We start from the raw sequence: 12,895 nt of genomic DNA on the forward strand, positions 1-12,895 counted from the left end.
GCGCTGAGGTACCTGGGCAAGCTCAGAGCCTGGCAAGGGTGCCCAGAGAGGGCCGGTAAGGACAAAGGCTTGGAGGTAGGCGTGTGCCTGCTGTTTCTAGGAACAGTGTGGCTGGAGCAGTGTGAGCAGGGGCAAGGTGCAGGAGGCCAGGCAGAGCAGTGACTCGGAGCCAACAGTTTGGAGCCCTGCAGGCCATCGCTGGACCTTGGCTTCACAAAAGCCCAGGGTGCTGGGGGCCAGGCTGGACTCGATCCAGATGTATTGGTGGGGAATATAAGGACCAGTGACTTCCTGGGCAGGAAAGTGCATAGATCTTGAGATCCCAAGGCTGCCTGTCCACAGGGCCAGCTGCTATGTGACACTGACAAGCAGATAAGGGAATGCTGCGAACCGGCCTTGTCCTGGGTCTGGGGAGCCATTGCATTATTCTGCAAATGTGTACTTGCAGGCAGCTCCTATGGGCTGGGCACTGCCTTACAGGCCTGCCCGGTATCACCTTGACATGGGGTCCTGATGGCAGAGTAGTGGCTTCCTGTATCCATGGTGAGGGCAGGCATCACAGAGTAAAGGCCTCTGGAGGTGGGAATGAGCTTGGCAGTGCACAGAGAGAGGACACAGCTGAGGTGTCGCGAGGGGACCCGTGGCAGCAGAGCAGAGGGTTGATGGGGGGACCACACCTCCCCACGTAGAACAGCAAGGAGAGCTGCATCCTGCTGATATTCCTACACCTCAGTCTGGGCTCACACTGAGCCAGGGTTCTAAGCTGGCCTTGGCCACTTGCCCTCAGCATGATGGCGATCTGTGCAGTGGGTTAGCAGCCTGGCCTCCTGACCTGCTCAGCACCGGGAGGGCAGGATTCTCGCATGGCTCGAGCACCCCAGGGTCTCCTCAGGAAATGTGAATGAGTCCTTTAGTGACTGGGGTTGTGTGGTGCGAATAGCTTTGGGGTCCAAAAGGTTCTGTGGCTCCTGTGCCTCAACTGTGGGCTGTGGGGCAGAAGGCCTGGAGGCTGTTGGAGAACTGCTGAGGGCGGGGCACGGCTCCAGCTGAGACCCAGCAGTGGCAAGGTGGGGCCTGGCCTCTCCGACAGCATCACTGCCTCCAGACCTCAAGCTAGCCCTGCTGCTGAAATGACCCAGCCTGGACACTCCTGTCCTGGCCTATCCCTGCCTCCCTCCCTCACCCTTCCCTTCCTCTTCTTCCTGCTTCCCTCTCTACTTCCCTCCCTCCCAGGCTTCCTTGATGCTTGTAGCTGGCAGAGGTAGTCTGAACAAGTGGGCCATGCTGCTCTTGGCACCTGTGCCAACCACCTTGCTCCTACTGGTAGAAATAATTTCTGCCCTGGTTTATTGAGTTCCCACCCTGTGCCAGGCCCTGAGCTCCTGAGACACCCCCTGAGAAATGGGACCTTGTGATATGCGTGTGTGTGTGTGTACGCACGCTCCTGCGTGTACCTGTGTGTGTGGGTCTATGTGTGTCTGTGTGTCTGTGTGAGAGACAGTGAGCAGGTGCTTGGATATTCACAAGCAGGACAAAGGGAAGGGATCTTGGGGTGGTTGGAGGGTGGGACAGCACCTGTGCCCCAGCTGGCACAGTAGTTTGGTATGTGCCCTGCCCACACAGCTGTGGGTGAATCCCAGCCCATGGGACTCAGCCTTACAGGGCCACTGGGCCACATGCATTTGGAGGCCTGGGCCTCCCCTGGCCGGTGCTGAGCTGCCCTGGCCAGGATAGCTTGCTGCTTGCCACATGCTGAGGCAGCTGGTGCCCTGGGGCACTGCCACGGTGCCTTCCTGCCAGGCTTGGCCTGTGGATCACTCGATCGGTTCAGTGCCCCCACCTGCGTCAGCAGGGGCCACCTTAAGGGCTTCCCTGGAGAGGCCCTCATAGCCCCTCCCGCCCGGCACCCCATGAGTCACCATCACAGGAGCTGCCAGTGGGTGACCTCCTCCCCTCCTGCCTTGTTTCAGGTGAATACATCAAGACTTGGAGGCCCAGGTACTTTCTGCTGAAGAGCGATGGCTCCTTCATTGGGTATAAGGAGAGACCCGAGGCTCCTGACCAGACCCTTCCTCCCTTAAACAACTTCTCCGTTGCAGGTATGTATCGGAACATGCAGGTCAGAGTACTAAAGCCAGTGCAGGGCCGGCAGGTCTTGGGGACATGTGGGTGGGTCCTTGACCTGGAGCCCATCTTGGGCCTTCTGCCTCTGCTATCAGCCCTGCATGGCTGAGCTGCTAGGTGAGAGCAAGAAGCAGAGAAAAGCCAGGGTTCTTGTGCCCACCCAGCCCAGCCTCCATGCCCCCCTCTGTCCTCTCCCACTCCAGTTCTGGCTGCTCTGTCTTCTCTGCCTCTAACCTAACAGGATGGCAGCTTTCACTCAGCTGATCACAGGGCCAGCTATTGACAGCCAGACCAGCTTTACAGACCCACAGCTCTTGATGGAGCCTGACAGGGCTGCTCCAGCCCCTGCCGCCTCCTTCCCTGCTCCCCAGAACCTGGGTGCCTGCCCTTGTCCCACACACTTCTGCACAAAGCCTTTCCTGGCAGTGTTCCCCACGTGCCCATGCCCACGTCCCCGGCAGCTTCTTGAACAACTTTCCCTGGAAAGGAAGGGGTCTCTGGCTGCCTCATGGTCATGATGTCCCAAACTGACCCAGCAGCCTCCCATCTCCGTGGTGGGGATTGCCCTGTTGCACCAGAGACCACCTTCAGGGCCTAGGCCTGGCCCTCCAGCCTGCTGCCTGTCCTTCCCTGGCCCTGTCCACCCTGTCCTTTGAACTCAGATCTGCTCAGACCGCCTCTCAGTCTCTAGTCCCCTCCTCTGTCTCTTTCTGACCCCATCCCTTCCATGGCTCCCTGATACCTGAGGACTCTCCAGGATTGGCTCTGTTTTCCCTCTCATAGCGAGCTTCTGGGTGACATGGCCTCCTTTCTTGGAGCTACACTTCTTGATGCCCCAGGCTCTGTCAGATGCCTCCTCTGGCTTTCCCTAACCCTGCCCTCCTGGCTGAGTTGTTATTGCTCTTTTGGGCACCTCCCACACACACTGTATCTCTGAGGACAAGGCCAGGGCTTTTGTCACTAAAGGGCCCCTGGCACCATTTGGCTTGGAGCTGGGCACACAGGAGGTAGCTTGGGGACAGTGGTCTTGCCAGAGCTACATTCTTACTCTTCCCTCATCCTTCATGCAGAATGCCAGCTGATGAAGACTGAGAGGCCACGGCCCAACACCTTCGTCATCCGCTGCCTGCAGTGGACCACGGTCATTGAGAGGACCTTCCATGTGGACTCCCCTGATGAGAGGTGAGGGGCTCTGTGCAGCTTCCCTTTGAAGGCGGGGGTGGGGGGTGGGGGGTGGGGCCTCACGGGGGAAAGGAGATGGATGGTCAGATTTCCACGGTCCTCACATAAGTCGTTTGTCTCCAGCCCTTGTGGTGTGGAGTTATAGGCAGAGCTGGTTTGGCCATGATCTCTTCAAAGGGTCTGCAGGTCCCATGAGCCTCTGTTTGGTTCTAAGTAGTGAACCAGAATCAACTATAACGATCCACTTAATAGCGAGAGCTGGTTATTGAGACTGATCTGTCCTCAAGTCAAACTGGCCAGGCTGCGTCTCAGGGGCGGCCTTAGACTGTGTGGGACCCGGCGCCATGCCCAGACACAGTTCGTGGGAGGGATGTTTGGCAGAAGCCTCATTCATCCACAGAGCTCTTCCCCTCCCTGCATCCTCCAAGAGGAAGTCCTTTTTTGCTTTTTAATTGTTTTGGGGAGGATCTTCCATCTATTCACAGACTGTCTGGAGCATGATCCTCCTATTTAAGCGTTTTATAGCTGGGATGACAGGTGCATACCACTGTGTCCAACTGGTTGATTTAGATGAGATCTCAGTAACTTTTTGCACAAGCTAGCTCCAAACCATGATCTTCTTGTCTCTGCTTCCTTAGTAGCTGAGATTATAGGTCTGAGCTACTGCTTCCAGCCCCTTTTTTTTTGTTTTGTTTTGTTTTTTATATATATATATATTTTGGGTCCGGTCGTGGGGCCTGAACTCTGGGCCTGGCCGCTGTCCCTCAGCTCTTCAGCTCAAGGCTAGCACTCTACCACTTGAGCCACAGCGCCACTTCCGGCTTTTTTCTTTTTGCTTATGTGGTGCTGAGGAATTGAACCCAGGGCCTCTGGCTTGCAAGGCAAGCGCTCTACCACTGAGCCACCTTCCAGCCCCCCAGCCCCTTTTGTTTGGCAGTCCTAGGCCCTGAACTCAGAGCCTGGGTGCTGTCTCTGGGCCTCTTTGTGCTCAAGGCTAGTGCTCTACCACTTGAGCTACAGTACAACTTCTGGCTTTTTTTTCCAGTCTTAGGGCTTAAACTCAGGGCCTGGGCACTGACCCTGAGCTTCTTTTGCTCAGGGCTAGTACTCTACCACTTGAGCCACAAGCCCACTTCCGACTTTCTGTGTATATGGTACTGAGGAATCAAACCTAGGGCTTCATGCATGCTAGACAAGCACTCTACCACTAAGCCACATTCTGCCTTTTTGTGAATAGTTTATTAGAGATAAGACTCATAGACTTTTCCTGCCCTGGCTAGCTTCAAATTGAAATCCTGAGATCTCAGCTTCCTGAGTAGATAGGATGACAGGTGTGAGCCACTGGCATCTGGCTTCAGCCCATTTTTCTCTCTCTCTCTCTCTCTCTCTCTCTCTTTCTCTCTCTTTCTTCTTTTCTTTTTTTTTTTTTTTTTTTTTGGTCGGTCATGGGGCTTGAACTCTGGGCTTGGGCGCTGTCCCTGCGCTCTTCAGCTCAAGGCAAGCGCTCTACCACTTGAGCCACAGCGCCACTTCTGGTCTTCTAGTGGCTTATTGGAGATAAGAGTCTCACAGACTTTCCTGCCCGGGCTGGCTTTGAACCGCAATCCTCAGATTTCAGCCTCCTGAGTAGCTAGGATTACAGGCGTGAGCCACCAGTGCCTGGCTCTTTTCTTTTTTGTCGGTCATGGGTCTTGAACTCTGGGCACTGTCCCTCAGCTCTTCAGCTCAAGGCAAGTGCTCTACCACTTGAGCCACAGCCACTTCCGGTTTTTTGGTGCTTAATTGGAGATAAGAGTCTCACAGACTTTCCTGCTTGGGCTAGCTTTGAACCATGATCCTCAGATCTCAGCCTCATGAGTAGCTAGGATTACAGGTGTAAGCCACTGGCACCTGGCTTTCAGCCTGTTTATTGGTGATTTGAACTCAGCCTTGCACTTGCTAGAAAGAAAGCTGACCCAGCAGTCTCCCATCTCCATGGAGGGGATTGCCATGTTGCACCAGAGACCACCTGAGGTATGCCTGTATTTGTGTGTGTGTGTGTGTGTGTGTGTAAATTTTAGTAGCTAGATTTTAGCTACTAGTTTAATAACTAGTTTTCCTAGTTTTAAAAAAAACATTAATTATTATTAAAGAGCTAATCGTTCATCATTAAAATAAAGTCTTAGTGAAATGCCATGTGCTGCTAGCATTTCCCTTGAATGCAGGCTGGTCTGTGTGGTGAACTCTTTCTTTTTTTTTTTTTTTTTTGTCGGCTGTGGGGCTTGAACTCTGGGCCTGGGCGCTGTCCCTCAGCTCTTCAGCTCAAGGCGAGCGCTCTACCAGTTGAGCTACAGCGCCACTTCCGGTTTTCTGGTGGTTTATTGGAGATAGGAGTCTCACAGTCTCTCCTGCCCGGGCTGGCTTTGAACCGCGATCCTCAGATCTCAGCTTCCTGAGTAGCTAGGATTACAGGCGTGAGCCACCAGCGCCCGGCTGTGAACTCTTTCTTAGGTGTGGCATTGCTGGGGTCACAGGAATGCACATTGGATTTTAAGAGCCTTATGTCTCCAAACACTTGGATTTTTACCTATCTGAGCAATAGCAGTGCTGGCTCTGCAGGCCCTCCCTTTCTGTGTGGATGAGCCACGAGTTTCCTTTTCTGAACTGTCTGTTCCTATAGCTTATTTCTGTTTGGTATTGAACTTTTTCTAGTTCTTACCTAAAAGTTCTCTGTGCATGAGGGTACTAAGCCTTTTGTGGCAGGTGGCAAGTGTGTGTGTTCTCTATCCTTTCAGACATTACTTCAAAGAATGCTTTTTTTTTTTTTTTTTGTCGGTTGTGGGGCTTGAATACTAGGGCCTGGGTGCTGGCTGCCATTGAGCTTTTGTGCTCAAGGCTAGTGCTCTACCACTTTGAGCCACACTTCTACTTCTGGTTTCCTGGTGGTTAATTGGAGATAAGAGTCCCATGGACTTTACTGCTTGGACTGGCTTCCAACCACAGGCCTCAGATCTCAGCCTTCTGACTAGCTAGGATTATAGGCATGAGCCACCAGTGCCTGGCTGTAAAACACTCTTGTAGGGCCTTAGCTGTGCCCAGGCAGAGCCCTAATAGGGCCATTGAAGTGACCGTGGTGCCCTGGAGGAACTGTCCTCTCCGCCATCCTTTCTGTGCCACCTGTGTGTTGCCTTTTGAGCATTTGAAGTATGGTAACAAGGGACTGGGATTTTGATTTTATTTATTGCCAGTTGACTCTGTAGCCAGTGTGGCCAGTAGCTACACTGTAGTTCTTGAGTCTGCACAAAACAGAATCATAAGAGGCTACCACGGGCTGGGAAGGTGGCTCAGTGGTATAGTGCTTGCCTTGCATGCCTGAGGCCCTGGTTTTGATTCCTAAGCACCACATAAGCAAAAAGAAAAAAAGCTGGAAGTGGCGCTGTGGCTCAAGTGGTAGAGTGCTAGCCTTGAGCTGAAGAGCTGAGGGACTGTGCCCAGGCCAAGTTCAGGCCCCATGACCGGACCCTCCCCCCCCCAAAAAAAAAGAGGCTACCACAGTGTCTACTATAATTATTGTTGCATATCTCCCCAAGGTTAAAAATAATCTCACCCACTGAGGGGAACAGATTTAACATCTCAGGCCAGCTGAGGTGTTAACCCGTTGAAAATGAAGGGACCAAAGCACTGGGCTGCCAGTAAAAGCAACATCTGCATGAACAGATGCCTAGCCCTGGGGATTTATTATTTACTTATCTATAGTATTTATATAGCCTGGGGATTTATTACTTATTGGGCTGGTTTTGCAGGACAGATCAGAGTTGGTCCTGGAGTTAGGCAGGAAGAAGGAAAAAGAGGGAAGGAAGCCAGGCACTGGATGGTTCACACCTGTAATTCTAGCTGCTCAGGAGGCTGAGATCTCAGGATCATGGTTTAAAGCCAGCTCTGGCAGTAAAGTTCATGAGACTCTTAATCACCAGAAAACCAAAAGTGGAGCTGTGGCTCAAAGTGGTAGAATGTTAGCCTTGAACAAAGGAGCTCAGGGATAGTGCCCAGGCCCCGAGTTCAAGCTCCACAACTGACAAAAAAAGAAAAAAATGGTCAGGAAAGAGAACTGACCAGCATCTGCAGAGGCCTGGCGGGGATGCAATTTCTGTGTCCCCAGAAGACAAAGGGGCAGGCATGTTGGGGGAGAGGAAGCGGAGGCGTTTGAAGCTGGCCTTGGCCCTCAGATGAGATCCTTGCAGGGCTTGGCAGACATGGGGTTGTTAGAGATTCAGGAGATGACAAACAGGAAGCAATTGAGCGGTACCTGGCACACAGTGTGGGAGCGGGGCAGGGAGTGGGCCAGAGAGATGCAAGGCAACTTGCCCTTCATTGTGGGGAGAATGCTGTTGCTAAGACTTGAGGGATTGGGGAGCCCCCCTGCCTTCCTCTTTTGTTCAGCCCCTCTGCTGTCACTGGAGAGAAAACTGCCTGGACTGCTGAGAGATCAAAGCCCAGATTCCTGCCCTTAGCCTGGGGGAGGCAGGAGCCAGGAAACACAGCCAGGGGAGCTTCCATCAGCTCTGCCCAGGGCCGGCTCATGCTGTCCTGTGGTCCTGCCTCGCCTAGGTCCAGGGCTGCTGGCTGCTCAGCCCATCAAACATGGGGGACAGGCAGGCAGAAGGTGCCCTGGTGGCTGGATACTGCCCAACACTGTGGCACCCTTGGTGCTGGGGTGCTGGTTGCTTCTCTGACCTTCCACCAGGTAGTGAGTGACCCCCCCCCCACTCCTGTCTCCACCCCACTGCCAGCTTGTGTCCCATTTAGAAAAATGGTACGAAGTATGAACAAGGCCCCTGGGCCTGCATGTATTGCTGCCCTCCGCCTCATATACGCTTTCACGCAGAACTCTTGCTGCAGTTTTTCTTTTTTTTTGTCAGTCGTGGGGCTTGAACTCTGAGCCTGGGCTCTGTCCCTCAGCTCAAGGTGAGTGCTATACCACTTGAGCCACAGTGCCACTTCTGGTTTTTCTGGTGGTTAATTGGAGATAAGAGTCTCACTGCAGGGTCTGCCTTTGAAGTGCGATCCTCAGATCTCAGCCTCCTGCGTAGCTAGGATTACAGGCGTGAGCCACCAGGGCCCCTCTCAGTTTTTCTTCTTGATGCCAAGCCTTGAACTTGAACTTGGGCACACACTACACACTTTATGACAGCACTCCTAGTGTTTGTCCCTGTGAGGTCATGATGTCATTACCACGCTGGAGACAGTGATGCAGGTGCAGCCACATCCCTGTTGAAAATGTCTGAAGCTGAAATGCTCAAAAAGCTATAACCTTGAGTGTCTGCAGGGTGCTCAAGGAGTTTGAATTTCTAGTTAGAAATCCTCAAACAACTGCAAAGTCTGTGCACATATTCCCAAATCTGAAAAACACTTCAGATCCTAAGCATTTATATAAGGTGCTTAGCCTATTACATACATACATACATACATACATATTTTACTAATATTCTAAGTCCATGCCACTACCTGAATTTCTCTGTTCTCTTCGAAATAGTCTTTTTCTTTATCTTTTTCTTTTTTTGCTGGTGCTGGGGCTTGAACTCTGGGCATGGACTCTGTCCCAGAGCTACTTTTTTTGCTCAAGGCTAGCATGCATGGACTTTCCTGCCTGGGCTTTGAACTGTGATCTTCAGATCTCAGCTTCCTGAGTAACTAGGATTACAGTCCTGAACCACTGGTCCCTAGCTGAAATCTTTTATTTTATTTTATTTGTGAACATACTGTACAGAGGGGTTACAATTACATGGGTAGGATAATGCGTACATTTTTTTTTTTTTTTTGTCGGTCGTGGGGCTTGAACTCTGGGCCTGGGCGCTGTCCCTCAGCTCTTCAGCTCAAGGTGAGCGCTCTACCACTTGAGCTACAGCGCCACTTCTGGTTTTCTGGTGGTTTATTGGAGATAGGAGTCTCACGGTCTTTCTTGCCCGGGCTGGCTTTGAACCGCGATCCTCAGATCTCAGCCTCCTGAGTAGCTAGGATTACAGGCGTGAGCCACCAGCGCCCGGCTTTTTAAAGTAATGCTTTTTTTTTTTTTTTTTTTTGCTTATGTGGTGCTCTGAGGAATTGAACCCAGGGCAAGGCAAGCACTCTACCACTGAGCCACCTTCCCAGCCCCAATGCGTACATTTCTTACCAAGCATTGCAGCCTCCTCCTTTGGTTTACCCTTCACATCCCTTCCCAGCCTCCCCCCTCCCCCCCAATCCCAATCCTTCTCCTTCGCCCCCTTCCCCCCCCTGAAATCTTCTTTAACCAGGATTTATTCAAGGTACCTCTAACCTGTTTGCTTGTGTTTTGCCTGTTTTTCCTCCAAAGACATTGCTATTCTTGGTCAGCCAGTCTGTCATCTTGTAGAATGTTCTGGATGTGAATTTTCTTCTTTTGTTTCCTCCATTTCCTAGGGAGTCATGTCTATAGCAGAGGAGGCAGCCTTCAGCCCTACCTCTCCACTTGGCAGATAAAGTTGTGTTGGAATGGGACCAGTCCATTTGCATGTGCATTGTCTGTGGCACTTTTGTCCTGTGGTGGCAGATTTTATAGTAGCCGTGAAGGACACATTGTGGCCACAATGCCTGAAAATCGGCTCTCCTACTCTTTATGGAAAGTCTTGGCAGCGTCTGCTTGGTGTCACCTTTCTGATGTAATCCCTGGGGCTTAGAACTCTAGAGTGGGGTAGGGCAGGATGGAGTGGGGGAGGGGCTCAGTGGTAGAGCACTTGCCTAGAGTGTGCAAGGGCCTGGGTTAATCCCTCGAACTGTGGGGAAAAAGAACAAGAATTCGGAATGGCTTTTAATCCCACTTGGTGTAAAGTTGAGCGTCTGCCATGCTCCTGCCACAGTCCTGTTACCTGCCCCGTGCCACTGGTGCCTTCACTCAGCCCCACGCATCTTCTTTCCCTTAAATCTGCCAAGCACACCCATGCTTGTGCCTCAGGGCCTTAGCACTGGCTGACCCCTGTTCCCTAGATCTCATCAGATGCTGTCTTCTCACCTCTGTTCCCCTTACCCAGCTTTACTTTTCTTTATAGTGACTGTTCACCAAGTCTGGCATTTTATATTTGCTTATTTGTGCCTGGTACATGGATGGGTGTTCAGTACTCAGTTCTCTTTTAGATGAATGAAAACAGTTAAATCTTCTGTGAGCAAGATTGCACAGCCAGGGCCATCTGTGTTCCCAGCCATAAGTGTGCTTCCCAGCTGGAGGAGGTCCCCCGGGGTCACATTTAGATTCTTAAACATGCTAAGCACACATGCCACTGAACTATGTCCTGGAGAGAGAGAGAGAGAGAGAGAGAGAGAGAGAGAGAGAGAGAGAGAGAGAGAGAGAGAGAGAGAGAGAGAGAGAGAGAGAGAGAGAGAGAGAGAGAGGGCTTGAACTCTGTGCTTGGATGCTGTCCTTGTGCTCTTTAGCTCAAGGTGAGCACTCTACCGCCTGAGCCACAGCATCACTTCCTGTTTTCTAGTAGTTTATTGGAGATAAGAGTCTCACGGACTTTCCTGCCCGGGCTGGCTTTGAACCGCGATCCTCAGATCTCAGCCTCCTGAGTAGCTAGGATTACAGGCGTGAGCCACTGGTGCCCAGCATTTTTTTTTTTAATTGTCAAGGTGGTATACAGAGGGGTTGCAGATACATAAGTAAGGTAATAAGTCTATTTCTTGTCAAACATGTTGCCCCTTCCCTCATTTTTCTCCTACTTTCACTCTTATGTGTTCTTGATGACCAGGGTGAGGCCTGTGGAACTGGCCATTCACTGCCATGGCTTTCTGATCTTTGCCCTGGGGACCAGTCCGGAGTTGGGGGGTTGTTGGAGATAGTTAGTCTGCAGCTTTGGGTGGAAGCTCCCCTCTGCCCCAGACACTGTGTTGCAAGCCCTGGAGGAGTGTCCGGGACAGAGGCCCTTGCTTTTTCTCTGGAATTCTGAGTGCTGAAACCTTACAACCTCAGTCCAGTTGGAACTGGATTGGTGGCTGGCAAGATGAGAGCCACAGTCACCCCCACCTCCTACATCCTGGTCTCCGAGTTCTTGTTGTGGCCGGCAGTTCCAGTAGGGGTCGGGGGACAGGTCTGAGCCCCACCCAGTGTCTTCCGTGAAACCAGGGATTTCCCACTGGACTGCATGCTGCACCCTGGAGTGCTGGCTTGCTTCTGTCTTGCCTAGTTCCTAAAGGCAGGAGCAGGAAGGGTGCTTGCTGCACTGCAGACCTACTGTGTATCCCCCAGCCGCTTCCCAGCTCTGTGGTACTCTGCCACCCTTGGTCAGCAGGCTCCTGTGTGGCCTGATATTTTTCTGCGGGACCATCTCAGAATCTGTATGTGAACAAGACTCTTCTTAGATCTTCCTGTTAGGAGAGTTGTGAGTTTTTTTTTTTTTTTCAACCACTTTACCCTCAAGGTCATCATTTCTTAATTCCTAAGAAAACAGTGGTAGATAAAATAGACTGTTCATGGTCCATGTTACTATTCCACCCACCCTCCCTCTTTCACTTTTTTGCTTTTTGGAAAACAGGAACATTAATACAGGGATGGGTTTAGGTCGTGAGTTGTCCAAAGGGGACATGGGTTAAAGCCAATTGAGCAATGCTGGCTGCAGGCCACGGGGGGGGGGGGGGGGGGGGGGAGGGGGGGGGAAGGCAGTGCCACTCTGCCTGCTGTGCAGAGGCCCTGGGCCTCACGGGTATGTCTGCCCACATACCTGAGTACCCACTGGATCCTGGGGGCACACCACATTCAAAGCAGATGGAAATCCTTGCCCTCGTGGGCCAGCGTAGCACAGTGGGTGAGGAATGAGGGTTGTAGGTAGTTTGCTGTTGTTCAGCCTGACATACATATGTATTTTTTGTCTCTGGTCATTTGACCTTGTTAGAACAGTTTGCTAGTGTCAGAAGAAAATTCTTTCCCAGCAACTTTTTTTGTGCTTGTCCTGGGGCTTGAACTCGGGGCCTGGCCACTGTCCCAGAGTGTCTTTTGCTCAAGGCTGGCATTCTACCACTTGAGCCACAGCTCCACTTCTCGCTTCTTGGTAGTTTATTGGAGATCAGAATCTCACAGACTTTCCTACCTGTGCTGTCTTCGAACCAGGATTCTCAAATCTCAGCCTCCTGAGTAGCTAGGATGACAGGCGTGAGCCACCAATGCCTGGCTCCCAGCAATGTTGAAGTCATGAGTGTCAGAGCTAGCTTATGGTTCTCAAGCAGTCTCGCTGCTGCCGGGGCCACCATTTGTGGCCATCCTGGTGTCCTGGCGGGCTGTGCCTACACGCGAGTCCTCCAGCTGCTTTGGCTCTTGAATGCTTCCTTAAAAGAAAAAAAAAAATCCCCCTGTGCCAGTTCTGGGGCTTGAACTCAAGGCCTGGGTGCTGTCCCTTAGCTTTTTTGCTCAAGGCTGGTGCTCTACCACTTGAGCCCCAGGCTCTACTTCTGACTTTTTGCTAGTTAATTGGAGATATAGTTCTCATGGACTTTGCCTGCCCAGGCTGGCTTAGACTTGAGATCCTCAGATCTCAGTCTCTTGAATAGCTGGGATTCCAGGTGTGAGCCACCAGTGCTTGGCTTGAATGCTTCCATTTATTCTTGG

At 51.9% G+C, this 12,895-nt stretch overlaps 1 protein-coding gene across 2 annotated transcripts in view; it reads left to right on the forward strand.

Moving 5' to 3' along the window:
* Positions 1 to 12,895, forward strand: part of LOC138813196 (RAC-beta serine/threonine-protein kinase) — a 33,536-nt gene that overhangs the window by 14,385 nt on the left and 6,256 nt on the right. For both annotated transcript variants that reach the window (XM_070001417.1, XM_070001427.1), the window contains exons 3-4: positions 1,971 to 2,099; positions 3,195 to 3,306. In XM_070001417.1, coding sequence (XP_069857518.1) covers positions 1,971 to 2,099; positions 3,195 to 3,306 — 241 coding nt within the window. The remainder of the gene's footprint in view (positions 1 to 1,970; positions 2,100 to 3,194; positions 3,307 to 12,895) is intronic.

This window comes from Dipodomys merriami, unplaced genomic scaffold (assembly GCF_024711535.1).
Source record: "Dipodomys merriami isolate MVZ:Mamm:240054 unplaced genomic scaffold, mDipMer1.0.p SCAF_106, whole genome shotgun sequence".
Lineage (NCBI taxonomy): Eukaryota > Metazoa > Chordata > Mammalia > Rodentia > Heteromyidae > Dipodomys > Dipodomys merriami.